Genomic DNA, 26,387 nt, shown 5'->3' on the forward strand with positions numbered 1-26,387 from the left:
ATTGAGCTTGCAAACGATTTTTACAGCTGGCCGCACGCAGTTCACCGATATTAGAGGGTGAAAAGCCGGGGAAGGGAGCGGGAGTGATGGAAAACAGCCAACAAAAGAGGGTGAGGAACTTCTCCGGGCTGAGGATGCCCCTGTGTGTCCTGAAGGGAAGGGGAGAAAAGGAGAGGAGGAAGCTTTGGGGTCGGTAGCAGGCTGGAGAGGCTAATTTCCTCATGAAAGAGGAGGAGCTCTTTTTTCAGCAGCACTTTAAATTACTTTTCGTTACATTTTCATTTCATTTCAAGACCCAGCTGGTGTGAGCCAACTTCTGAGCTCCTGCTTTAATTATGCAAATTAATTACTGCAGAGTGTGTAAGCAGGTGCTAGGAAATGTCACCAGACAAAGTCGTTTGCATACTAAACAGAGGGAAGTTTGGTCTAAATCAGCTCTTCCCCCAGCTGCAGAAGTGACAGCCGAACTCTAGCGGCTATGAAAAAAGCAGCAGTGTTTGCTAAAGCCACCGCTCCGCCGCCTGCCTTTCCCCTCCCTCCTCTGCACTCCTACAGCGGTACGGAATGGACAAGAGCCTGCAAAGAGGAAACGAAAGGAAATCAGCCCAAAATATCTGCTGCGACCTCCAAGCCTCTATCCTTACAAGAAATGGCATGGTGAATGTTGTTTTTGAAATAGAAAAAAAGCTTGAGCTCCATCCTGTTTTCACTTTCTAGCAATACGCTGCCCGCGTGGCCTGAAAAGCTTGAAAAGAAAAGAAAAAAAAAACTCGCCCCAGCCCTTGTGCTGCGGTTTGGAGGCAGCAGAACTGCAGGCGGATGGAGGCAGCCCTGCAACGTGGAAGGGGCCGGCTATCGCTTCAGGCAGCCTCTTCTCGTCCAGTCCCACATCCGCTGCGTGCAGCTCCGCTTAAGGGCTTCCGAAGCGAAGCCTTCCTGCTGGTGGAAGCACAAGGGTCCCAGCTCCGCGGGCTGGGGTCCCCCCCTATCCCCCAGGCACTCAGAACACGCCCAGTTAGCGAGCCAGGGGACAGACATTTCTTTATTTTTATTTTTGCATTTTTTTCCCCTTAAAAGAGAGCAGTGACAGAGGACAGCAGACTGTGTGCTTGCAGGAGTGGCAGCACCTTGCCCCCACAGAGCCACCCACCAGCTGCCTGTGATGCAAGAAGGTCACGGCCCGGGCTCCTGTTCCTGTCTCTGCTCTATCTTTACGCATAGAGAATCATAGATATGAAACAGGGTCATCTAAACCACAAGCCACTTTTAGCTCAGCCCCATTTTCCTGCTTAAGAAGTGGAGATGAAACAGTTAAGAATTGTGCCTAAACAGACAGGAAGTTTTAGAGCTATTAAGTACAAACTAAACACAAAGTGGGTGTCCAGAAAGGCTGCATGGAGAAGCAGATTATTAACTAGAGCAGACCCCGTGCCTTCACTCAAAGCAGAGGTTTCTGGTTTTTAAGGCAGTCTAGTTCCTACACCCGAGGTCCCTCCATCCAGCCTCCGCCGTCCCAGCAGCGTAGGGGAACGTCTTCAAGCTCTGGAGCCCCTTGCTCCTGGCACAGGGATGCAGCTGAGGGCATTGGATGGTGACCATGGCTGAAGCCAGAGAGGGACGGGACCCTACTGAGTGCAGTGGCACGGAGCAGCAGGGGGCAGGCTGTGGGGCCCCCACCTGCCTGCTTACAGCCAGGAGGGGAGCGGAGACCCCGCTGTTCAGCAGAAGGGCGGCCCCGCATGCCAGGAGCTGCAGGAGCGGGGCCAGAGGCACCTGCCCAGCACCGTTGACGTGAATTTTGCCATCCAGCTTCAGGCAGCTGGCCTTTGGCGTGGCGGGGCAGCACTCCTGGTAGCAGGCAGCCTTCACGCCTTTAGCACAGACGGGCTTGGCAGCCTTGCAGGCTTTGCTGCATCCTGCCACAAAATCCAGGCCAGTCTTCTTCATCTGGAAGGAAGAGAGACGTTAGTGATCGTGCCTGGCCTCCAGCATTCACATCGTGGGGACGCACACAGGCTCCTGGGCACAGCCCAGCTGTCCTGCTCTTACCCCCAAGGCCGTACCTGACAGAAGTCATACCCAACGATGCATCTAGCAGTGGCCTTCTTCCCCTTGAAACATCCATCCCCATGGCAGGAGAATGCTGCACAGACCTTCCCCTACAAGACAGGACCGGAGGAGACACAGTGTGCTTGTTGGTGCAGACAGCAGGACGCCCAGGACAGGAGCTGGACCTTAGGCAGCCTGAGGGCCCTTCCCAAACCCCCCCCGCTGCACTTCAGTATTTGTGCCATCTCAGGCATTTCACACACAGAGATAAGCCCTCCATCCGACACCGCAGGAAACCTCACCGAAACACCACCACAGCGAACAAGTTTCAAGCTGCCTTTTCCTTCCTCTTAGCAAGGCTTTGCAGAGATGAGCACCTTCCCCTCCCCATCGCTCGGGTGCCCCAGCAACACCCTGCACCCATGGGTGCTGTACAGTCAGCTCAAGCTGCTTGAACCAAAGCAAGTGCTGGGCTTGGGACTCTTATGGGCTCTGTCCCTGCAAAGCTCGTTTAGGATTTGTTCCCCTTTCAGAGGCAGCTTTTGTAAAAACAGCATTGCGTGGCCCTTCCCTGGCAGTACCTACATTTCGGGGGGGAGGCCGGGGGGTGGTGGCGACGGTGGTGGTGGGCGGCGTGGTGGTGGCTGGCAGGTCACCTGCAGACACGAGAGGAGCCCCGTGAGGACACAGCCCATGCGGGAGCCACTCGGGAGCGGAACCCCAGAGCAGAGGAATCGCGGCGATGCAGCCAGCCCAGCGCAGTGGGCTTTGTGCACCCGTCTCCCTCGTGTGCAGCAGGATTAACCCCGGACCCCCAGCCCGGGGGAGCCCCGCGGGCAGTTACCGTAGGAGCTGGCATTGAGCTGCAGGCAGAGCGGGGTGTCGCAGCACTCCAGGGCGCACTGCTGCAAGCTCACGCTGCTGTTGGTCCCGCACGGCTCCGCGCCGCACGCGCTGCTGCACCTGGCTGTGTAGTTTGTGCTGGAGAAACGATAAAGCTGCAATAGCAGAGCCAAAGGAAAAAAAAAATGCTAGAAGTGTGAAGAGATGCCACTACGAAGGTGTAAAAGCGACTTGACAGATTGCAGCAGAGATAAAGGAAAACAGACTTGCAAGGTCACAGCCCCCCACACCCTGTCTCGGTGAGCTCCGTACCTCGCAGAAAGTCTCGTTGTGGCAGGTGGCCGTCTCGTTGGCATAGGCTTCATCCTGGTAACACCTCTCCCCAGAGCACTGGAAGCTCTGGCAGGTGAGCTGGAGGGCGAACGCACCACGAGGTCACCATGCAGCAAAGCCTCCTCCTGCAGCACCACCATCGCCTGAACGGCTCCCTTCCACCCCAGGAGATGCTCTCAAGGGACTCCCGGCTCCCACGAGGGACCAGGTGGGTAAAGAGCCTGGTCCTGGGGCTGTAGCAGCCCGGCCAACGTCCCCCTTCCCTTTCCTTACCAGTGTTCCTTCTGTACTGTTCACAGAGGCGTTGGGGGCCACCGAGGAGGCGTTGGGGGCCACCGAGGAGGCGTTGGGGGCCACCGAGGAGGCGTTGGGGGCCACCGAGGAGGCGTTGGGGGCCACCGAGGAGGCGTTGGGGGCCGCTTCGTGCTCTGGAAAACAGAAAGTTGCATCGTGGTGAAGGAAACCTGACTGCATGCTCAGCAAGCCTGCGTTCCCTGCTGAGCCACTGCCACATTGGTCACATCGGGGTTGGGATGCGGATGGCAGCAAGTGGCAGGATGTCCCAAACGGGAGACAAACCCGAACAGGGTTTATGCAGCCAGCAACGAGGGAGCTGCAGGTCAGGCAACAAGACCACTATGGACATGTTCCGACAGCTTCTCCCTCCCCCTTCCAGCCGCATCACATGTGAGAAAGTCTTGTCTGGTGGCAAAACCTCTAGAAAAGGTCCCTCAGTGCAGCTCCATCCTACAGATTACAGCCAAGAGGGGACAGGGACACAGCCGCAGCCTTTGCCCTGCTCCCAGTGGGAGCCCCAGCTTTCCCCTGGGGTGCGGAGCTCACCTGCTGTGGCAAGAGGGCCCCAGGAGCCGAAGTGCAGAGCCACGACGCAGAGCAGCAGGCCTGGAATGGAGGGGAGATGACCGAGACCGCCAAAGGCCAAATCCAGCCCCAGCAGCCTCCCCAGGAGACCAGGAACCCATGAGAGGACCTCCCCAGGAGGAACGCTGCTCTCCCTGCCGAAGCAGGGCCCCCGTTACCTTGAAGGGGGAGGACGAGCTGTCGGTGACCTGCCATCGTCCCCACCAGCAGCCTCAGCTGGGACCTGGCAGGGAAAGGCAGAGTCAGGGCTGGGCAGCCCCAGGGGACAGTCCCACTCCAGCGGTGGCCGCTGTCACGGTGGCACAAGATCCCTGCGTCTGCCCAGCCACAGCTTGGGGAAGGAGCAGAACAGGGAATAAAATCAGGACAAGTTACATGAAAGAGGCTGTCCCTGTTGAGGGTTGTTTTTTTTGAACCTTTCTCCCTGGAAATTCTGCAGCCTTTATTCCAGACACCCAGGGAAATCCAGGTAGTTCAGCACCTCATTTTGGTCCCCGTAGTGGTAGGACATGCTCCTCAGGCAGGAAGAAGTGCCTGGCAGTAACAATACCCACCAACAGCACCTCTGAAAACCTGCAATCCGGGATGTCTCAACAGGCTCTCCAGCCAGAAGTCATCCTGCATGTAAATAACCAAATAATTCAGCACTGGAGCCGCTTTGCCGAGGGTTTGGGCTGACAGATTTTCCCTGCCAGGCACAGTCGTCTCTCCAGAGATGCTTCCTTTGCAAGCTGCTGGCACCCTCAGTACCCAGCCCTGCTCTGGGTGCTCCAGAGAACCCCATCACCGTGCTTACCGGGCATCAGGGAGCAAGAGTCGGGCCCTTCCAGTCCCGGCTGCAGCCAGAGGAGGCTGAACAAGCACAGATGGAGTCCGGGAGCTCCCTGCCCCAGGGCCGATGCCCCCGAGTGTGCTCTTTCCCGTGGGATCGGATCCAGGGCACCCCCACAGCCTGGAGAGGCTCTCCGAAACCACCTGAGGCTGCCAGCCGATGGGGCCCAGGGGCTCGGCACAGCGGCTGGCAAGCAGGAGCCCCCCGGGAGGCCACGTGCTGCTGGTTGGTGTGGTAACCCTCCAGCCTCACGGTAACGCAGATTTGCGAGCAGCTGCCAGGAGCACCAGCGTGGGGTAGTTACCGATGCTTGGCAACACGCAGCAGTCTGCTGATGCTGTTGCAAATGAAGAAGCCTCCGAGCCCAGGACGGTGGCACCCACATCCTTGCCACACGGGATTCTGAATTCAGAGGTGCCTGCACAGCTTCTCGTCAGCCAGCCCCTTGCCCTGCTGCTCACCCCACGGTTTGGGAAGTTCTACCTGTTTGGGTGCTTTTTGTGATACCCTGCTCTCCATTGTAGGAAAATCTCTGCTCTCATTCAAAATCTTTACCGGTTTAGCTACGGAAAGTGGAGATGTGACTCCAAAAAGTGCTACAAGAACTAAAACACTTCCCTCCCGTCTTATGATTTAGGCTCAGATAGCATTGCCCAAAGACCTGGCATGGCTGAAGCTTGTGTAGCAGCCACTGCGGGTGTTCATGCAGAGTGAAAGAAAGCAATGGAGGCCCTCACCTTCCAGAGCAGGGCAGCCACCCCACCTGGACCAGGTTTGGCGACCCTTACTGAACAGGGTGCTGCTCCAGCGCAGCCAGACCCTGCTCCAGGACAGGCTAAGAACCAACGCCCGTCAGACACAGCCTCATCCCGAGGAGAGCGACTTTTCCCCACAGCAGAGGAAGGAAAAAGCTCCCAGCATTGACTCACCCTGTCCGTCTGCGCCCTGAAGCCCCCGTGCACCAGCGAAATCCTGCAGCTGCCTGCGCCTCCGAGCACCGACAGCAGCTGCGGTACCTGCAGCACCCTGGTGCCAGCGACCAGCCCCACCCTTGCCAACCACTGGCTGCACAAACCATCACCCAGGGAGAGGTGTTTGTTACCTGCTGCTCCGCTGGATTTGGAGGTGCGAATGTCTCTGCGCAGCGGAAAAAAAAAAAAAAAAAAAAAGGATTTTTCAGGCTAGAGATGTCACACAAGCCAACTCTATACCAAAATGAAACCCCGCTGGAGGCGGCCAGGACTGCCACAAAGGATGAACACGGCCTCTGCACGGTGCCCCTTTTCTCCTCACTGGACTTGCAGTTCATGTGGCGGCATGAATATTACGGAGCATGTTCAGACATCTCTGCATGGGGCTGAGGAGCATTGGGAATGCTCCTAAAGTCACAACAGTCAAGTCTAAAAGCATCGGGTTCCTGCGTCAACTCTCCTGCACCGCAGCTCGAGAGAGCCGCCAAAGAAAGGATCTGTACTAGCACCTACCCAGGTCTTCCAAGTCAACACCAATGCTGGAGAAATGAAAGCAAACTGCCCACACAGCCCAACCTAAACCAATCCCAATTATTCATTCCCTGGAAAACTCCCACTGGCCAGCACCCCAAAAGGGAGACAGGGCTGAAGTAAAAACAGCAATGCAAGCCACTGAAGTTTGTTCTGCAGTGAAACCCAAAGAAAATCATATGCTTACAGCAAGATATAGCACAGGACCATTACTCATTGGCAGCATGCAATGTTCATGTGTGCTTTAAGGCAGTCAATCCTCAACATAAAAATTTCCATCAGAACTGGAAGAAGCAAAAAGTCATTTCTGACAACTCATACCGTGCAGAAAGCTTTTTAAAAACACCATAATCAAATCTCTTCCTTCCAACATACAAAAGGAGGTAGGTTTTAGCACTTCCTAAGTTAAAATCAGTTTATTTTTCAGCTTTTTTTTTTTTTTTTAATATAAAATAATGTCACAGGTCTGCGCTTCACAAGGGGCTTACTAGAAAGAGATTCTATAAAGTATCCTTGAAATCTATGATCATGCAAATACAAAATCCAGAAACTGAAGAAGAGTCAGAGCTGCTGACACTTTGCTGCTTTTTCAGATGTCAAACCCTTCACTTGGGAAAGTTACAGCAGCCCTTGACGTTTCAAGTCTTCATAGGTCTTCTTGTTCACCACATTCCCACTGGAGTCCTCGTATTCCTCCTAGAATGAAGCGAACAGCTTAGAGACAGCCGCACACAGCCTGACTTAGGTTGTATTACAGTGTTCAAATTTTAGCTCCAGCTGCATCTACTGAGCAAAACCACCTTGCCAAGGCCCTCCCTACACGAAGGTACGCAGTGGATCTACCAGCAAGCTCCAGACAAAGATCCTACCTAGACTGGGAATAATCACAAGCTGTATTACAAAGCTACATTTCCCACCGCATTCCAGTCTTATCCGGTTGCCCTTTATACTACCGAAAAACGTTTTGAGACAGAAGCTCAAGAAAAGGCACTACTGTAAGTGAACACACTGCTCAGAACAGTTCCTTGCCCTTCTCACAAAACAAAGACAACGCTGGTACTGTAAAGCAGCGTATTAAAAGATGCTTATGCAAAGAGATGGGCCTACCCTATCAGAAGGACTTTGCAATCCAGCACAAGAAGTGCTTTTCATGTATCACCAAAAAGGAGCCGTACAACTAGCAGCGCAGGCTCCTGCCTAGCCCTCCAGCATGCAAGGGATTACCTTAATTTTTTTTTCTGACAGTTACGCAAGATAAATGAGGAGTCCCAAGTATACAGGCCTAAAAATATCCGAATGCTCTGTAACATCTCACCTCTGTATCAGGCTGCCATCTCTCCGAAGCTTTCTGTAGTTTCAGCTTTGCCCACACTGTAAATACAAAGTCACACAGGATCTGAATGTTTTGGACAGAACTGGTTAATCTGAACTGGTTAATCTGAACTGAGATAATTCTTATCTCACACGTTCCCTGTTCTGTGCAAAGAAATGCCATCAAGACTTACGTGAGACCGCATCCTCAATCTGTGTGACGTTAGCAAAGTGCGCAGTGTTGGGAATGCCCAAGCATCTCATTCCATGAGCATGTCGCCACTCCTGGGGACAAGAGGTCAGTATATAAGATGGAATGCCACCTCACCCACAACGCCAGAGACTGCAAGTCTGAACAGCAAAGATCAAAATACAAATCTACCAGTCCTAAACAACACTATAGAAATATTGTTTCTGCGTTTTAGATGGTAACAAAACACTGGTAGTCAATAAACACTCTGCACCTGGTCAGGACTGGATACTGGAATTAGTGTTCAAACAATAGGGGTATAGACTACAGAAATTGGCAGAAGAGATCTTCACGTACCCTGAATATACAGTTACAACATCATGGCTCTGCAGCATCATCGCAGACACACGTTTTAGAAGTGGAGTAAGTGCAGCTCAGGTGCTCCAGTGATTTACTAGTTACTTATTAGAAAGATTATCAGAATGTAGTACTGATGTTTTTGTAGCAAGACGTTACTTACCGCAAAGTGACGCTGAAAAGCTTTGGGCCCTCGGTAGGTGTAGTTACCGCAAATCTCACAGTTGTAGTTGATGTTTAAACCATGTAATTTATATAACCAGTATGGGATTGGCTGAGAAGGGAAGACAAACAAAGATTAGGCTAAAGGGCAAGGCAGCTTCAAACAGAAGAGTAGCGTGGAGTCAGGTGAAATCTCCCACTCATCCAGCATTGACAGTTACCTTGCCATCCCAACCAAGAGGCAGATTTTTAGGATTATAAATGATTTCATTTTCTTCATCTTCACTCTCACTCTCACTGATCTGCTCTTCTTCCTCCTCCTCCCTCTCTTCCCCTGTCCGCGCTTGCTTACGTTGCACATTCTCATGAGTAAGATGTCTCTGTTCCTAGATGCAGGAAAAGAGAAAAGAATTGTTCACGCAACAGCAACAAAGTAAGGGCAAACGATGGCAATGCAAAACACTTCCCCAGTGTACAGAGGGAGAGAAACAGAAGACAGCGCCCTCATTTTTCTTTGCCCGACAACCTAAGAGCTTTTAGTGTAACATTTCTTGCATCAAATGAATTAAGAAGTTGCACTACTATGGGCACTTCCAAGACGGCAAGCCAACAGCAGCAGTCTTCATGCTAAAAGCAATTGCCCAAAACTGAAGCAAGGACTTAAGGCAAGTATCAACGCGGACAAAGTAAAAGCTTGCAATACCCAATAGCTTAGACATAAAATAGAAACTCTCTACACTGATACGGTGCCTGGAAGGAAAATAAAATACAATAAAAAGGCAGGCTTCCCCTAAAGGCAGCCTCTGTATTTGGCTTGGGACAGACACACGATACGCCTGTTCACAAAAGCTTGCAAATAACTAACGGAAACAAAAACATAACTCATCATATTCTACTTACTGACAGAAAAAGCTATCTGCTTGCATGCACTTTTAAACATTATGACTCTGGAAATATAACTGACTCTTCTGGACACACAGTCTGCGAAGGATGACCTTCCCATCACCACTATTGATGGGTCTGCAACTGAAAGCTCAAAGACAAAATAAAATTCTTACCCCAAGAACTTCTACATACTCATATATCTGAGCTTCCAGGAATGCAAGATCTTTATTTCTTTCAGTGTCTCTGGAAACAGAGAAGGAAACTTGATTAAGACCATTCCAGAACTGCAAACACCATGGGTACACTGAGCTCCTAAGGGCACGTTTGACTGGTAAGCAGGGAGAAAACAAACAAGCATTTAACAGCTCATTCAGCTGTGGGATTCGGCTCTGCTATCTCCCACCTGGTTCAGGACCATATTGTCTGACATGAAAGGCTTCTAATACTCCAGGAATCTCTCCATCACAACTACACAGGAGTGATGTTTATAGTCACTTTTCGTACAAGTGAAGGGGCTAACCAAGCCCCTTCTCGGGCCCACCCAAGAATGATCTTTAAGAGCTCACCTTTTGCTTCCTTTTGTCTTTGGATTCTTAGCAAACAAGGAAGGATCAAGTGATTCTAGGGATTTGCCTTTGGTGCTAAAAAGTCTCTGAGCACGCTCTTCCAGAGTCCTACGGAGAAGCAGGGAGGAGATGAGACCAGATCATAGTTTATATTGCCAAAAAAAATTATTTGAATTCACGCAACTAAAATATAAATTTAGCTTTTAGGAGATCATGACATTTCCTATGATCTTTGTGTTCATTCTTTTGACCAAATTCTTCTACACAGGATACTTCAGTACAACACAGTGTTCAAAACTGTATATCGCAAAATTCATTGACTGATTCTCACTGTGTTGTCTTTTTAAGCATCATAAGGTAATTCTTGTGCAATAAAGAACGCAAAACATATCCCACAAAGAAACGCTAGGCAGGGCAACCTCAAAAACTGAAAAGAAATTATAAAAATACTGTGTCTTACCCGCCACACTTTAGTCCCAGGGCCAATAAAGCTGATTTTAATCTGTCCAGCCCCAGAGAAGCCAATTCCTATTCAATAAAGTAAATCACAGTAAGAGAGAAGCTATTAAAAAAAACACAGTATGGGTGTACATCTGTTTTAACTCATCAAAAAGGGGGAAAAAAGAGTGAACGATGTTAAGGAAAGGACTGTCAAAGGTGTGCCACTGCTCACCGAAGAAGTGACAAATGCGACAAATCTAACTAGATCCCTCAAGTTACAGCCCTCTAGTGGGAGAAATTAAATCATCAACGTGAAGTTTTATCCAGAGAGCGCAGAGCCAGAAATGAAAGCTCATAAAGTAAAATTATAGAAAAAACACGAACGGCTAAACTTCCACCTGCTCAAAATTTAGAGCTAGGTGCAGAGCACTGAAAACGTACCTCCCAAGAGGAAAATGCTGAGAGATCCAGGTGGGCTCCGGCATGAGTGAGCGCACTGCTGGTTTCTTTCTGCCAAGAAAAGACACATGCAAAACCTGTGTGGCGCTGTAAGACTTGGTGCAATACAATATCCTAACCTCAAGGAAGGCAGTTCATTTCACACAGGGAAAAAAATATCTATCACTATAGCGAGCAATGAAATAACTGAAAAGGTTCAAAGTAAGCAAGTGTTTAAAAAGGTTAATTTTAAATTCAAGTTAGCTTCAAACTGCACCTTTGTGAAGCACAGCTACACACCTTGCTATTAGACTTAACACTAATGATTCACAGAAAACCTACCACAAATACAGAAGCATTCACAAGGACTTAACGACTGCTCACCGGCCAACCAGGGAAAGTTCCGTTATCCCACTTTTTCTCAAACTCGGTCTGAATTTTCCCAAAAAGTTCGTTCTGGTCCAGTAACGGCTTCACTCGATCTGTGTACTCCTGTAGGTACTCAAGAAGCATTTCAAGGTACCTGCCAGAGTAATCATTAGCACAGACAATTCCGTATCAAATTAGTGATATAACGATGTGAAAGTCATCAAGATTAGGATAGTTTTTAAACACAGGATTTCTAGACGCAACAGCCACAATGATAAAGTAAAGTACCTCTGCTGAGTGAGACCCCAATGGCTTTCCTTATTTTGATATGCTTCACGTCTCCTCAGGGCTCATCAGATACACAACTGCATTACTACAGGTCAGCGACCCAACGAGCCGTCGAGCTTAGCTGATGTAACTATAATCTTAACAGCTGTACTACTTCGGAAGCAAATTCCTTCTTATCAAGTGTCATAAATGAAGCAGGGAGGCAAAAAGGCTTACCTCTTATATTCAGCATTTTTTCTCTCTTTGGGAATATCAAAGAGTTGGTCAAATGTGGATAAGTAAGTGATGTAATCCAGTTTCTATGAACAAAAAAGTTTGAGTCAGACTTTATACAGACGCAGCCAAATCAACAACCAATTTCCAGTTACCAGACCAGGAGAAAAGCGCCAGCTCATGCCTTTATTCTGGATGGCCTGCTTAGCGCTGGGGTTTTCCGTGTGCTTTCTAACACATGGCCTTAGATACCTGTCAGTACTTGGTAGCAGAAGACTGGATTTTTACAAGGCCATCATTACATTAAGGACAGAGACAATAAATTGAAGAGAACAAGAAAGAAGAGTCGTGAAGCAGCATTCAGAATTCATACGCTGTCAAGCTGTAGGCGCAAAAAAGTGCTTTGAAATAGCTGTTTGGAAATAAACTACTTCACATTTCAGAACAACAACAAGAAAATAAATAACCAATGAAATAAGCAAAGAAAAGAACTCTCAACCTTAAGCACAGAAGACTAGAAATAGTTGAGCGCCCAGGCTCAAGCAGCCACTTACCTCTGATGATTTTAGGTTAATGTATTTGAGATAGCAATCGTGCAGATCCAAGTATCGTCCATACCCCTCCTCATCTGTGAACTCCACTAGATCTGTAGGAAAGAATATCAAGCACTTTACTATGACCTTAATATTCTCTTCTTGTTATACACGTGTTTTGGAACCTGAAAAGAATTAACAGTGTGCTAATTTATGCTTGAGGAAGATATCTATAATGCAAGCGGAATACTTATTGACACAGAGAAGCAATCAGGCATCTGGGCAATACACCAGAACATTCCCCAAGAGGGGCACCATGATTGTGGAATATTCCAAGGTGGCTACGGTTCAGAAGAATTTAAATGAAATAAGAAGAATTGTCAGAAGTAGCGTAGTAAAAGAGAAGTACAGCTCTGAAAGACGCAAGTTCGGACAGGTCACTAAATAATAACTGTCAAGCAAGCACGGTATTCTCACCCAAACTGGCCTCAGAAAAGTGTACGGACTTACTTTGAGCCTCTTCGCTCGGGTTGTCTCTGGCCTTCAACAGCTCCTCAAACTCCACTGACATTGGAACACAGATCTGCAAGAACAGACAGAAATTACAGAAAAAAGTGATTACTTCGGCTAACATCCCAGAACTAATTAATACGAAATCAAAAGAGATTGTAAACGGTAACTGGAAAGGTATCCAAAGCGTTTCTGCAACACTATATTTGCACGAAGACAGAAGCAGTACTACCCAGTCGCCCTGACTTTAGTCAGCGCTAGACAGGCAAGACTGAACGCTCAGCAGCAGGTGGCTCCCAAACTAACACACAGCGTGCAGGGGACATGGTCAGCATCTCGCATTTTCTCCTACTCATACAGATCTCACAGGAGCTTATATAAAGCCTCCAAAGCACCATCTGTTCTTGAATATTTTCATTTCTTGAATGACATTTTAATATACTTAATACTTGTGCATTAAGTCAATTAAACAGAACAGCAACAAAAGTCTGTTTATTGCAGGGATGAGGTCGAACAGACCATAAATCGGCTATTCTTCTGAAGAAGTTAACTACTTACCTCATTTGGATGCTTCCGGTGAAACTCTTTAATTTGTTTCAGTCTGTTGTAGAACTCTGCAAATTCATTTGGTCCTGAAATGGCACTGAGCTCTTCCTTTCGTAAGCTAAGAGTTCATGAAAAAAAATCAGGTTACAAATGAAAAGGAGAACACGTTTACACTCCTAGAATTTTTTTCAAGGTCCAGCGCCGCATTCTGATTACACAAAACCCCAGCGAGACTGACCGCAAAGCCTCACAAAGACAGTTTAGTCTGCTGGGCTTATGCTTGGGGGGGGGTCTGGGTCACACCTCTCACTGAAAATGCAGTAAACTCACAAACCTTTGAGGCAATTGACAGGTGGCCCAATCCAATGATATAATGAGAAGTTTACATCCTTCATGAACACATTTAATGTGAAGCCCAGGTCCTGCTCTAGCAGGTTTAGTGTCACCATGGTGCAGTGTCTCACGGAGCAGCATTACTCCTCCTGTGTCCACACCACATTCAGAGGAGCCCCCGCATTCCTCACCCGCAAACCACGAGGCAAAACACACGGAGCAGCCGCCTGCGTGGACGCACACCTCAGGCGTTCATTGCTCGTGCCGCCACTTACCCATCCTTGTCATCGTACAGGTCCCTCAGGTTGCCGCTCACTTCCATGTACCTCTAAAAAAAAAAAAAAAAAAAAAAAGAAACCCCAGGATGAAACCGAGAGCGCCACGGGCGCCCAGCACCCGCTCCCTGGGGGCTGCTCTGGCAGAGATCCGGAGCCGGCGGCACTCACGTCCTGCATGGCCCGGGTCCGGTGGTCGGAGTTGATCTGGTCGCGGAGCTGCGGGCAGAGCGGCGGCGTTAGCGGGGCCCGCACACGCCTGGCTGCCCCCCGTCCCCCCTCCCCGCCTTCCCCCGGCCCGCGGCCCCACCGTGGACTTCTTGGTGAGCATCTCCTTCACCATCACGTCCATCAGCCGCTCCCGCTCCTCGTGGTAGCGCCGCTGCTGCTCCAGGATCGTCTCCATCGTCGCTGCCCGCCCTGCGCTCCTCTTCCGGGCCCGCCGGCGCAACGCCGAAAGGCTCCGGCTCCGCCTTGGGCCTGGCGGAAAGGTTCCGGCCGGGAGGAAAGGTTCCGGCCCCCGAGGTCCCTGTGCACGGCCGCTAGACGGTTTTTTAACGTTGGGAGCCCTCCTGCTCCTGTCTGTGGGAGATCTGGGACATAGGATCACAGAATCCTACAATCATTAGGGTTGGAGAAGCCCTCCAACATCACCTGGTCCAATCGCCCCCCTACCACCACCATCACCCACTAACCACGTCCCCAAGCCCCACGTCCAACTTCTCCTTGAACGCCCCCAGGGACGGTGACTCCACCACCTCCCTGGGCAACCCGTCCCAATGCCCGACCGCTCTTTCTGAGAAGAAATGTCTCCTCATTTCCAGCCTGAACCTCCCCTGGCACAACCTGAGGCCATTCCCTCTGGTCCTATCCCTGGTTACCTGTGAGAAGAGGCCGACCCCCAGCTCCCCACACCTCCCTTTCAGGCAGCTGCAGAGAGCAATGAGGTCTGCCCTGAGCCTCCTCTTCTCCAGCCCAAACCCCCCCAGTTCCCTCAGCCGCTTCTCACAGGACTTGTGCTCCAGGCCCTTCACCAGCTTCGTAGCCCTTCTCTGGACACGCTCCAGGGCCTCGATGTCCTTCTTGTACTGAGGGGCTCAAAGCTGAACACAGGACTCAAGGCAGGGCTGAGCGCCAACAAATCCTGCCCCAAATGCTGCCAGCAAGGCTGCTTTCCTCATGTTGTGCACACACAGGTGCAGCCTGAAGCAGCCTTGAAGCCTCTCAGAAGCTCAGCACAGGTGTAAGCACCATGCCCACCCCAGCAGGACATGTGCACAAAGTCCCTTTGAGCAGAGACAACTGCTGCCGAGCATGCTGGTGTCCCCACACGAAGGGGCAGCGCACACAGCCCCCTCCCCAGGGCCACCCTGCAGCTCTGCCACGGCAGCGTGTCTGTCAGCCCTACGTCCGTGCACTGCCCTCCATGTATTTACCCTGCCACCATGCCACAGAGCCCACACTGCAGAGACGGCAAGAAGTGGTGCTTGGAAAAGTCATGGCTTTAATTATCCTCCTCAAAATCACTGTGAGCGCTCTGAAGCTCTGCCCCTGCCTGTCCCTGGAGGCAGGAGGCAGCTCCCGGGCAACGTCAGGGCTCGCCTGGAGATGTGGTGAGCACCGCGGGTGCCCCCAGGCAGGTGCGAGCCCATCCCTGCCCGCGGCCGGGACGAAAGCCTCCAACCTGAGAGCAGCTGGGGCAGCGTTACACTCCTGTGAATCACAGTCCGAACGAGAACAGGCCTGAAGGAATGAAACGTGTCCGGTCCGGTATGCAGCCTCCCTCTCCATCTGCCTTCGGTCACAGTTCTTACTCCTACTACCTGGGGAACACAGGCTTCTGTGCCCGGCAGGCTTTTGGCAGCGTGACTGCACCCAAGTGACATGATCCTGGAGGAAGTCCTCCCGCAGAGGCCTCGGCTGCGACCTTCCACTTTCACTTGGATTTTAATTACCCCCTTCAGATCCACCCTAAATGCCAAGGAGAGAGCATGCCAGTGCTTTGCCCCCACTGCCAAATGCAAAGTTATAATTAAATTTTAACTCGTAAATAAATTATTCGTATTTTTTCTACCATGCATAATAAATTACTTTAAGCCAAAAGAAACAACAAAAAAATCGGGCTTAATTATGACAGACAAACATGATCTTGCCCTGGGAACAGTCAATTAGCTGAGGCGAGAATGATCCTGATGGTAGGAATATTGTCTTTAACTACTCTCTTGCACTACAGGCTGCCCCTAAGTACGTCACTTCTTCCTCATGAATGCCTATCTAAAAATAAAAACGGAGATAAGATTCCGAACTTAGAGTTCTTCCCTTTCCCTTTGCATGAAACTTCTTCCCGGGAAAGGTAAGGAGCTGAAATCTAGAAAGGTTCCCCCCAGCCACACGGGTCTTTGTCGGGGGCTGCGGCACTGGGTGGGTGGGTGCAGGGATGCCTGGCCCCTTCTCCTCAACCCCCAGTGGCAGCACCCTTGGGAGAAGGCAGGCTCTGGGATGAGCCGTGCTGATGCTGGGAAGGCAGAGTCAGAGCAGCCGCTGTGCTTGGCGCTGATGGGGGGGACAGAGCAGGGACGATTTTCCTGCAAGGAGAGGTGGGATGGCAGGAGCAAACCTGGCTCTGTGAGCTTCTGCTGCCTCCCTACCTCCCCGGCCCTGTGCTGCGTGCCTGGAAGAAGGGACGGGAGCTGGGGAAGCACGCAGGATGCCTGCAGGGCCCAGCCCCACTGCAGCCACATCCCTACCCTCCAGCAACAGAGACAAAGGAGACCAAGACCAGCTCACCCTTTAGCACCGGCTCTCCCACTACCCCAGGACCTGCAGCAGTGGCGAGGCCATGCTGGCGCCATGACCTGACGCTGCCCGAACATGCACGCGGTTGGGAGAGGGGCGAACGCCAGCAGGCAGCTGGGAGCCGAAAAGTCTGCTTGGAAAGAGAGAGAACCAGCCCAAGGGCAGGGAAAATGAAGCTTGCAGCAAGCCTGAGCGGGAGCACGGGGCAGGAGCCGCTGCGTCCCTCTCTGGGGTGGCTGTGCCCATCGGGACGGTGCAGGAAAGCCCAGCTCCAGCACATGGATAAGGCCAGGGGCTCTTCCTGCACCCCCAGCGCTGCCTTGGGTTCCCAGCGAGGTTCCCTGCTCCTCCCCCCAGCCCCAGCACTGCTCGCCCGGCTGAATAATATTTTCATGCCTGTTTCAGACCCGCGCTCCGGGCGTCCCGGGGGACATTTGTGCATGACATCACCCTCCCCCTCCCGTAAATCAGGCACAGGGCCGTGCACAGCCATGACCCATTCATGACAGGGATAAAATCCAGATGTTCCAGCGCTACGTGCAGCTGGGTCATTTCCTTTTTTGGCTAAAAACGTGAGGCTCTTGAGGCTGACTGAAAGAGGAGCCCGGGGGCCCTTTGTACAGAAACCTTTTGTGGTTAATCCCTGGAAACAGCGCTGCAGAAACAAGGAGTTGCGGTGCTGCTGCTGCAGGACGGGCTCAGCTGGAAACCTCCAGGGCCTGAGCTGTTTGCTCGTTGTTTGAGGCTGAGCAGCAGCAAAACCAGAACCCAGCGCAGGTCACAGGGCAGCAACAGCTACAAAAATCTTACATGAAAAAAAAATAATAAAAAAAACCAACACGAGCTGCCAGAGGTGATGTCTGCAGGAGCCAGGAGAGTGCACACGCAGAGCCAACGCCATGGTCCCATCGCAGCACCCATGGGAGCTGCCGGCGGTGTGCCGGGGGATGGAGAGGAGCGCAGGGGGCCGTCGAGTCCGGAGGAAGCTGTGGCAGCTGTTAGTAAATGAAAAGGAATCTGCGGAAAATAGTTTCAGATGTTCGGGGAATAACTGGCTCCCCAGCTGATAAAAGTGAGTAATGAGCACACAGTGCTGCGGGGCAGGCTGCCAGGAGGAGACCGCTCACCCCAGCTGGAGACCGCAGCCACATCCCCAGCAAAGCCCCCCCTGAACCGGGAGTGTGGGGCGCGGGATGGGGAAGCTGCTCGGTGTAGTGGGGTACGATCCAGTGTCCTGGCTGCTGCTGAGCCCCACAGCCAACCCTGAGACAGGACAGCCTGCCTGGACGGACAGCGGGCAGACAGACAGGCACCCCAGCGGGGTGAGGGAGCTGCCATTCCTCTGTCCTGGCCCCCAGGGACTGGTACAGCCCATGTGGTTTGGGGAAGGGGAGGCAGGAGCATGGGGAGGGGGCAGCCCTGTCCCTCTGTGGGGTTAGGGATGAGGACAAGGCTGAGCAGAGCTGCGGCACCCCGTCAGGCGGCCCTGCCCCTCGAGAAACACACGGGAGCGAGTGTCACTAAAACAGTTTATTATGGAAAGCCGTAGGAAACATACAGGAGGCTGAGGTTTAGGACACTTCCTTCTAGAGACTGCTCCAAGCACCTCAAAGTAGCAAACACACAAACTCTGATTTGCCTGCATCAAAGCTTTCAAACGAGGGTTCAACAGGGATCAGAATACAGAGTTAATAACACTTCAACATGCATAACTTTTTTTTTTTTACTCCTACATGAATCCTGGGCAGGGGGGCTAGCCCCTTCATCCCGCAGCTGGTTACAAAATGACAGATATTCATGACAAAAGAGTACAAAAGGAGAAAAAAAAAACAAAAAACACAAGAAGATGCCTTCAGAGAAGCATGTGGCGGTCTAAGCAGGAAAGCAGGGCTGGGACAAGTAACCCTGAGCAGGACAGAGCAGGGGGGATGGCGACGAGGCAGGCACAAGCACCCCCCTGCAGAGGGGCTCTGGGGGGGCCCCGGGCCAGCCCAGCCACCAGGCAAGGATGGCAGAAGCCCTTGGGTGAGCTCAGGGCGTCCTGTTGTACGCAGTTAGGACAAAGCAGGGGCTTGGAGACACAAAGCCCCTCCCCAGGAGCCCCGTGCACACCGCGGATGCTCAGCGCTGGCAGGAACAAGCTGGGGACACCGTGACAGATGGAGCCCTGCGTGTCCCTGGGGCTTGGCCAGAGGTGCCTCGGGGACAAGCAGTGGCTCGGACCCATGGGCTCCTGCTTGGGCACGGCTGGGGCAGGCAGGGGCTCGGGACAGAGCGCTCCAGACCTGTGAGCGCTGCCAGCTCCCTTTCTGCTCCTAAGTGAGCGCTCTGCCACCGAGCCACGCCGAGAAAAGGGCCTGGCACACAGGCAGCAAGGTGGCTACAGAGATCCAGAGGTGGATTTCATCGGGTGACATGCTCTGCTCCTGGCCACGCTCCAGCCTTGGTGTCCCCAAACCTCCCAAAATAGGGCAGAGAGCCTTGCATGCGTGGGCGGTGCAGCGGCGCGGGGAAGCGGGGAAGGCTGTGCTGCAAAACCACCCAGGGCACGGGCTGAAGGGCCAAGCCGCGTGGACAGGGAGCTGCAGCCTTACAGCACGCAGAGCGAGGGGAGCACCCGGGGAAAAGAGAAGGCTCGGTGCTGTGCCAAGGGGAGCGAATGCATGCTGCCAGCGTGCAGACCCAGCAGCCCAGCGCTGAAGCCGCTGCTGCCGCCCTTTGCTCAGCTCGTGCCCGGTCAGACAGGAAGCAAAAGGAAAGAGTAAATAATGGGGGATCTTGAAGCTCCTTTTTTTCAACTTTATTTAGCTTTGGCTCTGCACAGAGCCTTAGCATAGCATACTCTAGCCTTCAGGGAGGGGCACAAGGAACCTCCTGAACACACACCGTGGTTCGGGGGCAGCCCTCATCTCCTACGCCTTGTGCCCGGCCCCTGAAATGCTGTCAGGGGTTTCTGGCACAAAGACCCTGAAGAATAGAGAAAGCCCCTGCCCCACGGTGTCGTCGGAGGCTCATAGGTCGCTGCTGCAGTCGCGGCACAGGATCTCATCGTTGTCAGGGATAAAGCCCTTCCCGACCAGCGAGGTGTTACAGCGGGCGCAGTTAAAGCAATTATGGTGCCAGTGACGGTCCTCAAAGGAGACATATTTACCTCCACCAAAGCCTGTGGGAGGGACAGAGCACAGTGTTAAAACCCCTGGGGACACTCGGACAAGCTGTCTGTATAGATGTGGGGTTTGGTTCATCTCCAAGCCAGCTGCACTCTGGTACCGAACACCCTGCAGAACTGAACACATCTGAAATATGGATCTCCACTCTCAGAGGGTGAAGAGGAGCAAAATGATTTCACTCCAGATTCTACTGGGCTGCAGAAGCGCCTACAGACACCTGAGCAAGCTTGTGGGGTGGAGATGTGTGAGCACCACATGGATGTGGGTGAGCTGCAGAGGGCAGCTTCACCCCAAGGAGCCCCCCTGGGAACAGCGTGGCTCGGCCACGTCCTGCCTGGAGGAAGCGCCCTGTCACCAGGACCATCCCGCTCACCTGTGATGGGCTTTGTGCAGGCACTGCACTTCTTGGCATAGAGGTTTCCAAAGCACTTGATGCAGTAGGGGTTGTCATCCTGGGAGGTGAACTGCTGGCCAGCCAGGGGGGTCTTGCAGCCCGTGCAGACGAAGCACTCCTTGTGCCATGGCTCGTCCCGGTAGGTCACTCCTCCCTTGGTCAGGGTCTGCAGGAAGAGAGAGCACACGGGTGACACACGGGCACTGCCAGGCAGGAGGTGCTGTCAGCCAGGGTGCTGGCACCCAAACCTTTTCCTGATGGGGCTTGGAGATGTTTGGTGCACAGCCCGCGTGTCCCTGACGCTGCTGGGGCTGAGCAGCCACTGACAGGCAGCAGCCGGGCCATCCAGGAGTCCCCTGTCCTCTCCTTCCAGCCAGGGGAGATGGGGACCCACCCCAGCACCATCCCACCACCCCTTCGTAGCAGAGAACACAGCCCTGGACCACAGGACGAGGGTTTCGGGCTGCCAGGCCAGCCGTACCTTTTTGCAGCGAGTGCAGCGAGGAGCAAACTTGCTCTCGTAGCAGGGGACACAGTAATAATCCTTCTGGTCTGGGATGAAGGATCGCGACCCGATGGGCTGCTGGCAGCTGCTGCATATGAAGCAGTGCTCGTGCCAGGTTTGTCCGTTGTACTCCAGCTTGCGGGACCCTGCGAGAAGAGCCGTGCTTAGAGAGGCAGGAGGGGGCACGCGCGCTCACACTGGACACAGGAGGCTGTGCAGGACAAAACGGGGTCCTGCACACCATGGCACAGGCAAACGGGGCCACGCAGATGGCTGGGGAGGAGTCCCCAGGTCCAGCTGGCAGCCACGAGCAGAGGGAGGGCTGTGGCAACATGCCCCTTGCACCAGCACAGGCCAAGGCAGAGAAGCCTGTTGTAACCCATAGCTGAAGAGGGTGCCAAAATGGCCAAGCAAAGACACTCCTTTGCCTCGGGCTATCTGCAGAGACGCACCTTCAGCCATTCCTTCCTTTCTTGTCAGCACACATCAGAAAATGCCCAGGAAACCCTTTGTTATTTCCACCCCGGCTCACTTCCCCATAAAGAAAAGGGTTAACAGACAGACAGGGCTGTGCTGATCGCACCTCGGCATCCTGCTGTCCTGCCAGACGGTGCCCAGCCTGTGCTGTGCTCTGACAGTGCAGCAGAAATCCACCTCCCCCTTGCTGCCCCAGCGTTGGAGCCTGCAGCCCTGTCCAGCGCTGCTGGAACCGGGAGCAAACCGCAGCCCTTGCGCCTGCCCGCTCCTACCTGGCATGACCGTCTTCTCGCAGGCGATGCACTTGGAGGAGAACTCGCTGCAGTAGCAGTCGTTGCACAGCAGCTCCTCGTCCTGGCAGGTGAAGGGCTCGTCGGCCAGCGAGCGGTCGCAGCGGAAGCAGCGGAAGCAGTGCTCGTGGTAGTGGCGATCCTCGTAGTACAGCTCCTGGGGAGGACAGCGAGGTGAGGGGAGGGGGGGACGAGCAACCGGGGACCACGATGCTCAGCACGGGTCCTGTACTCACTCTGCAGTCGTGGCCGATGAGCTCTTTGCACTCGTCGCAGGTGTTGGCGAAGTGGGCGTCGTAGCAGGGGATGCAGTACGGGCCGTTGTCCATCTGGATGTACTTGCGCCCGTACAGGGACTCCTTGCAGTTGTCGCAGTCGAAGCACTCCGTCATGGTGCCGGTCTGGGGGCCTCCTTCACCTGCTGGGAGAAGGGCAGAGGCGCTCGCTCAGCACCGCCTCGCGCTGCCGGGACGTCCCTGCAGAGCCCCTGATATGCCCACGGGACAAGGACCTCAAACCCTGCGTGTGGCCGACGAGCGGCCGGCCGCTGTCGGGACAGGTCGGACGCATTTCCAAAACGCCCGCAGGCGCTCAGGGCCGAGGCTGAATCTGGCCCCAGGTTTCCGCTCGCGTTCAGCACCCGGATCACGTAGGCACCGAGGCACCGCCCGGAGAAACCCAGACGCGTGGGCAGGGGGTGAGCTTCCCGCTGCCCCTCTCCTTGCTGGGAAGCAAAGGGTAAAGGACGACCGAAACCAAAAGATTTTTTCTGCAGGAGAAGTTCTGATTTAGCACCCAGAGCGGGCCCACGTGCACTCTGGGCACCGCTGTCACACCAGAGCAGCCACCGTGAGGGAGAGCCGCCTCCCGGCCCCCTTTGGAGACCCCCGTGAGCTGCCAGCACGGCCCCGCACCACAGGCAGGATTCCTGGGGACGGCTCGCGGGCCGATGCTCCGCCTGACCTAGCTGTCAGCGTTTCCAGCGCTGGAACTTCTCCAGGACTTTTTACAGCTGCTCCGTGGGGAAGCAGAAACCGGGCTCCCCGCGCCGTGCCCGGCTACGAAGCCACGTCCCAGCAAAGCTCTTTGCACATGTTGCTCCAGCTACAAACCCTCTTCAGGGAGCAGGCGCCGGGGAGGACGGGTGTTTTACAAGCCAGGGAGGCGCTCGGGCTTTGCAGGCAGCTCAGACACCGCGCGCTGCCCCGCTCTCCCCCTCGGACGAGCGGCGCGCAGAACAACCGCGCGCTCCTTGGAACACCCTTTCCAGAGCCAGAGCACCTTCCTGCTGCCTGCTTTAACCTGGTTATTCCTAAATATGGAATTCTCCGCTTGCAAATTCACACCCTTCTGCAATACCAGCTCGCTGTCAAGTGTAGACAAGCCCAGGGAATTACATCTGAGCAGTCAGCGGCAGAGCCGCACGCTGCAGCTTCCTCCAGGAACCCCCCCCCCGCTCCAAGAGGAGCTGCGTGGCCCCGTCTGCAGCCCCGTGCCCGGTGGGGCCGGCAGCTCCCCGCCACCCCGCGCCCCCCTCCCCGAGGGTCTCCCCCACGGCAGCGGCCGTCCCTTGATGCTGGGAGGCCCCCGCGGGGCAGGAGCTGATCCAGACAGCTCTGACTCAGGCAGCGAGCTCCCCAGCGCTATTCTTGGGCAAGTTCCACGGCTCCCAGCTGTTGTCAAGCCTGGTATGCGCTGATAGCGCTGCCGGGGAATAAATCTGGTGTTCCCACATGGCTACGTGACCGGCGGACGGGGAACAAAGTCCCCGTTCAGATGCTCTCGCTGCCCAGCTGCCGCCTGCCGTGGGAGCAGCTCCGCGGCCCCCAGCCGGCCCGGGCAGCTCCCAGTTTGGGACTGGGACGGGGCAGGCGCTCGGGGAGGTTTGCCCCAAGGAGCCCGGTGGGTGCCGGTGCCGGCCCCGTTGCCTCGGCTCTGCCCTCCCAGCACCCTCCCGTCACGGTGCCCACGCACGGGGGCAGCAGCTCCCGCGCCCCCCGGCCGCGTCCCACCGCCGCCCCGCTTGCCTTCGCTCCCTGCAGCCACCCGGGACCTTTCTCGCTGGCGAAGAATGAAAATTGAATTACCACCCTCCTCCTCCCAGCCCTGCCGAGGAGAGGAACTTTCCAAGGTGTGTCTGTAATAAAAGGGCCTCTAATAAGCACTCCTGCCCTGCGAGCCGTGATACCGCCGGGGCTAGGAGCTACCGTGTTTGCTCAATGGGCTGTGCTATCTCCGTGGTCCTAAAACACGGGGTCAGAGGGCATCAAAAAACACCAGGGGAGGAAAAACAACTGGATGGGAGAAGCCTTGGTGAGATGGACTCAGCTCCCGAGCGCTGCTGTCCCCAGCCTGGAGGCCGTCCCTCCCCGTCCCCAGCCTCAAAGCAAGGCACCGAATTTTGCTTAGGGCGGTGGGGGCTCCCCCAGCCCCGACCCACCCTTTCGAGGCAGGTGCTGCTGCCCCAGAAGTGTCCCGGCCCCCAGCCCCGCACGCACCCTCGGCACCCAGTGCCGCCCAGCAGGCCCCAGGCGAGCAGCGGGTGCACAAACACCGGCCCTGCAGCACGACCCCCGCTCCCCCCCCGGCAGCTGAGCGAGTGCTGTGACCAAAAGAGGGCTTAAAAACAAAAGTGACAGGACAGGAACCTTTCAGTCCCAAATGCTGTTTGTCACCCGGGCTGCTCTCAGTGCCAGCCCCTGCTCTGCCACCGCCAGCTGGCACCGCCGAGCCCCTGGCACCCACCAGCAGCACTGGGGCAGCGCCCTGGGTGCCACCCGGTGCTGCAGGGTGCACAGCACCGAGCAAACACAGAGGAGGGAGCAAGAACTGGGCAAACCTTCTGAAAGTGATAATCCTGGTTAGCCCCTAAAGCATCGTCCGAAGCCACACCTTGCTGGCAGGACGCCTGCTGAAGCCCCTGAACTGGGAGAACTGGGTGCACTGGGAGCAAAGGGCTGCTCCGCAGGGTACTGCTGCCATCCAGCTCCTCTCGGGCTGTGCTCGCCCCTGCTTTGAGCGGATTCTCCCCAAAACCAGTCTGTCCCTGTCGGTCCCTGCTGTCCCAGCCACAGGGTCTGAGCGGGCTGGGGGTGCAGGGACCGTCAGCAGAGCCAGCGCTGAGCATCGCGTGGCTGAGGCTGCCGTGAGAGCACACGGGATCGGACTCCGCGATGCCCTTTCCAGAGAATAAAGACCAGCCCCAGGAAGTTTGATCAGAGTTATTTGCGTTAGATAAGCTGCGAGGAAGCAATCTGTTTGCTCCCTTTGTTCTGGTCGCGCATGCACCACCGGGCAGGGGTGTCAAACCCCTGCCCCACGCCAAAGCAAACTGCATCTTCACCCCCGCGGACACGGCACTGCTGGGGACCAAGTTCAAGGCGAAGGGGAAGGGGAGAGGAAAGAAAGAGAGCAAAGGAGTTGTAAAAACCCCACAGTTCTTACAAATGGGGAACTTGGAAATTGTCTCCTTTCATAAAGAAAAGAGGTGGAGTTTTTAAAATGCAGCTTAAAAAAAACCAAAACACTTTAATTGATGCTCAGATTTAGCAGGCACTTCTAAATATAGGCAGTCACTATGCGTGCTAATTAGCGTTTGCTCATACCCTGCAGCCCGCACCACCCTGCAAACACTGGCAGCTAGGCTGACTAAGTGACGCCTGCCACTGCTAGCCAAGGAGTTGCCCAAATCGAGGGGATTCCAGCTGCAAAGGGAGCTTTTGTTTGCCTGTCGCAGGACAAGCGCGGTGCCTGCAGGACCTGGTCCGTCGCACACGGGGACGGTGGAGCTGGACACGGGGTGTTCTCGCAGCTGTCTCACTGTCTAAGGGCAAAAATAACAACAGATATATGCTTGCCAGCTGCCTGCCCGTTCCTCCTGACCGATATAGCTGTGCTTATGGAGGGAAGGAAGTTCGGTTCCTCTCCTGTGCCCAGGAACAAACAGCTTTGGCAACAAGAGCTCCTCTCACAAACAACATTTTGAGTGCGCCGGGATGCAAACCTGATCAGTCTGGAACAGAGCTCGGAATAACTTCACGTATGAGAAAGGTCAGCGATCCGCCAAGGACACGCAGCAGAGGCCACTTTCTAATTAGAGAGCAGCGTGCCCGTAACACCGGGCCTCTGTCCCCGCCCGTGGTGGCACAGCAGAGGCTCAGCGACAGCCCCGGGAGACCGTGACATTAAAGTCTACGAACCGGGGTCCTGTTATGCAAAGGATAGGGCCAGGGCCAGGCTTTCTGCTACGTGTAAACCCTTCAGAGTTTAAGCAGCCTTCGGGGGTAGTTCCCACTACCAGGAGCTCCTTCAGCCCAAAGGCTCCTGCGGTCGGCGAAGCGAGCGCCCCGCGGTCGCTGTCAGGTCACGTCCACGAAGCCATCCTAGAGCACAAGGCTATTCCAAAGGAAACACTTAACCTTTCCAGGGCGCAGGAACAGACCTGTCTTTGACTCTGTGTGTCAGGTTCCTGCCTATCCTCACCTCCCCCTTGTGCAGTCTCACTTCACACCTAAACAGACACGCGGCCCTGCGGGACAGGCTCCCCATGTAAGGACGAAACTGTCCAGGGAGGAGGCTTTGAAAGACGGTCCTGGGCGTGCTTCAAGGTCAGAAGAGGGGAAGAACGCTTTTTGTTCCTGCTGGCTTTCCAGAACCATTACGGGTCCTGGAATCCATGCGAAATTGTTTCTGCCTCTCGCCGGCCCTAAAAGGGAAACCAGCTGCTCGCTCAGGGGAGCAGCGCTGGCCCCTGTGTTATGCTGCGAACCGAAAACCTTCCCCTGTCCTGACACCGCTTCTGCAGCTTCATGGGGCCGTGTGGGGCCGGCTTCCCTGCACCAACTCGCACCACAACCTCCGCCTTTGCCCCCTCGCTCTGCTCCCAACCCGACGAGCT

The 26,387-nt window shown here is 54.3% G+C and overlaps 3 protein-coding genes across 7 annotated transcripts in view; all 3 read right to left on the reverse strand.

The window, feature by feature from the left end:
- Positions 1–549: 549 nt before the first annotated feature.
- LOC126913560 (uncharacterized) lies at positions 550–6,066 on the reverse strand. The gene is made up of 10 exons (XM_050715254.1): positions 5,869–6,066; positions 4,266–4,330; positions 4,069–4,128; positions 3,499–3,653; positions 3,205–3,303; positions 2,894–3,047; positions 2,635–2,705; positions 2,064–2,159; positions 1,774–1,947; positions 550–576 (listed from the first exon to the last, which is right to left on the reverse strand). The coding sequence occupies exons 1-10, from the start codon at positions 6,015–6,017 to the stop codon at positions 550–552; spliced, it is 1,050 nt and encodes a 349-aa protein (XP_050571211.1). The 5' UTR covers positions 6,018–6,066.
- A 763-nt stretch (positions 6,067–6,829) lies between these two features.
- SF3A3 (splicing factor 3a subunit 3) lies at positions 6,830–14,333 on the reverse strand. Its single transcript, XM_035562207.2, has 17 exons — positions 14,169–14,333; positions 14,030–14,077; positions 13,859–13,911; positions 13,263–13,368; positions 12,705–12,777; positions 12,216–12,307; positions 11,665–11,747; positions 11,176–11,314; positions 10,795–10,863; positions 10,373–10,440; positions 9,913–10,020; positions 9,520–9,589; positions 8,683–8,847; positions 8,463–8,573; positions 7,947–8,037; positions 7,757–7,812; positions 6,830–7,137 (listed from the first exon to the last, which is right to left on the reverse strand). Exons 1-17 carry the CDS (start codon positions 14,262–14,264, stop codon positions 7,060–7,062), a joined length of 1,506 nt encoding a protein of 501 aa, XP_035418100.1. The 5' UTR covers positions 14,265–14,333; the 3' UTR covers positions 6,830–7,059.
- A 3,833-nt stretch (positions 14,334–18,166) lies between these two features.
- FHL3 (four and a half LIM domains 3) overlaps positions 18,167–26,387 on the reverse strand; it is a 28,287-nt gene continuing 20,066 nt past the window's right edge. For 3 of the 5 annotated variants that reach the window (XM_035561990.2, XM_035561993.2, XM_035561996.1), the window contains exons 2-6: positions 21,727–21,911; positions 21,473–21,647; positions 20,700–20,869; positions 20,198–20,384; positions 18,167–19,817 (exon numbers count right to left, since the gene is read on the reverse strand). In XM_035561990.2, coding sequence (XP_035417883.1) covers positions 19,666–19,817; positions 20,198–20,384; positions 20,700–20,869; positions 21,473–21,647; positions 21,727–21,882 — 840 coding nt within the window. In that variant the 5' untranslated portion in view covers positions 21,883–21,911 and the 3' untranslated portion in view covers positions 18,167–19,665. Of the gene's footprint in view, positions 19,818–20,197; positions 20,385–20,699; positions 20,870–21,472; positions 21,648–21,726; positions 21,912–22,001; positions 22,421–26,387 lie in introns of those variants that run through there. The other 2 variants (XM_035561997.1, XM_035561991.2) reach the window with 2 other exon arrangements.

Source organism: Cygnus atratus, chromosome 23 (genome assembly GCF_013377495.2).
Source record: "Cygnus atratus isolate AKBS03 ecotype Queensland, Australia chromosome 23, CAtr_DNAZoo_HiC_assembly, whole genome shotgun sequence".
Classification (NCBI taxonomy): domain Eukaryota; kingdom Metazoa; phylum Chordata; class Aves; order Anseriformes; family Anatidae; genus Cygnus; species Cygnus atratus.

What these genes read in the sequence shown, in the direction of transcription:
- LOC126913560 (XM_050715254.1), bottom strand. Translation starts at nt 6,017, where the DNA reads ATGGTTTGTGCAGCCAGTGGTTGGCAAGGGTGGGGCTGGTCGCTGGCA. An exon ending in GCTCAATGCCAGCTCCTACG is followed by an intron (nt 2,706 to 2,893) that starts GTAACTGCCCGC and finishes TCGTGTCTGCAG; the next exon opens with GTGACCTGCCAGCCACCACC. An exon ending in TTGGGTATGACTTCTGTCAG is followed by an intron (nt 1,948 to 2,063) that starts GTACGGCCTTGG and finishes TCTTCCTTCCAG; the next exon opens with ATGAAGAAGACTGGCCTGGA.
- SF3A3 (XM_035562207.2), bottom strand. Translation starts at nt 14,264, where the DNA reads ATGGAGACGATCCTGGAGCAGCAGCGGCGCTACCACGAGGAGCGGGAG. An exon ending in CAGCATTTTCCTCTTGGGAG is followed by an intron (nt 10,441 to 10,794) that starts GTACGTTTTCAG and finishes TTTATTGAATAG; the next exon opens with GAATTGGCTTCTCTGGGGCT. An exon ending in AGTATGTAGAAGTTCTTGGG is followed by an intron (nt 8,848 to 9,519) that starts GTAAGAATTTTA and finishes TCCTGCATCTAG; the next exon opens with GAACAGAGACATCTTACTCA.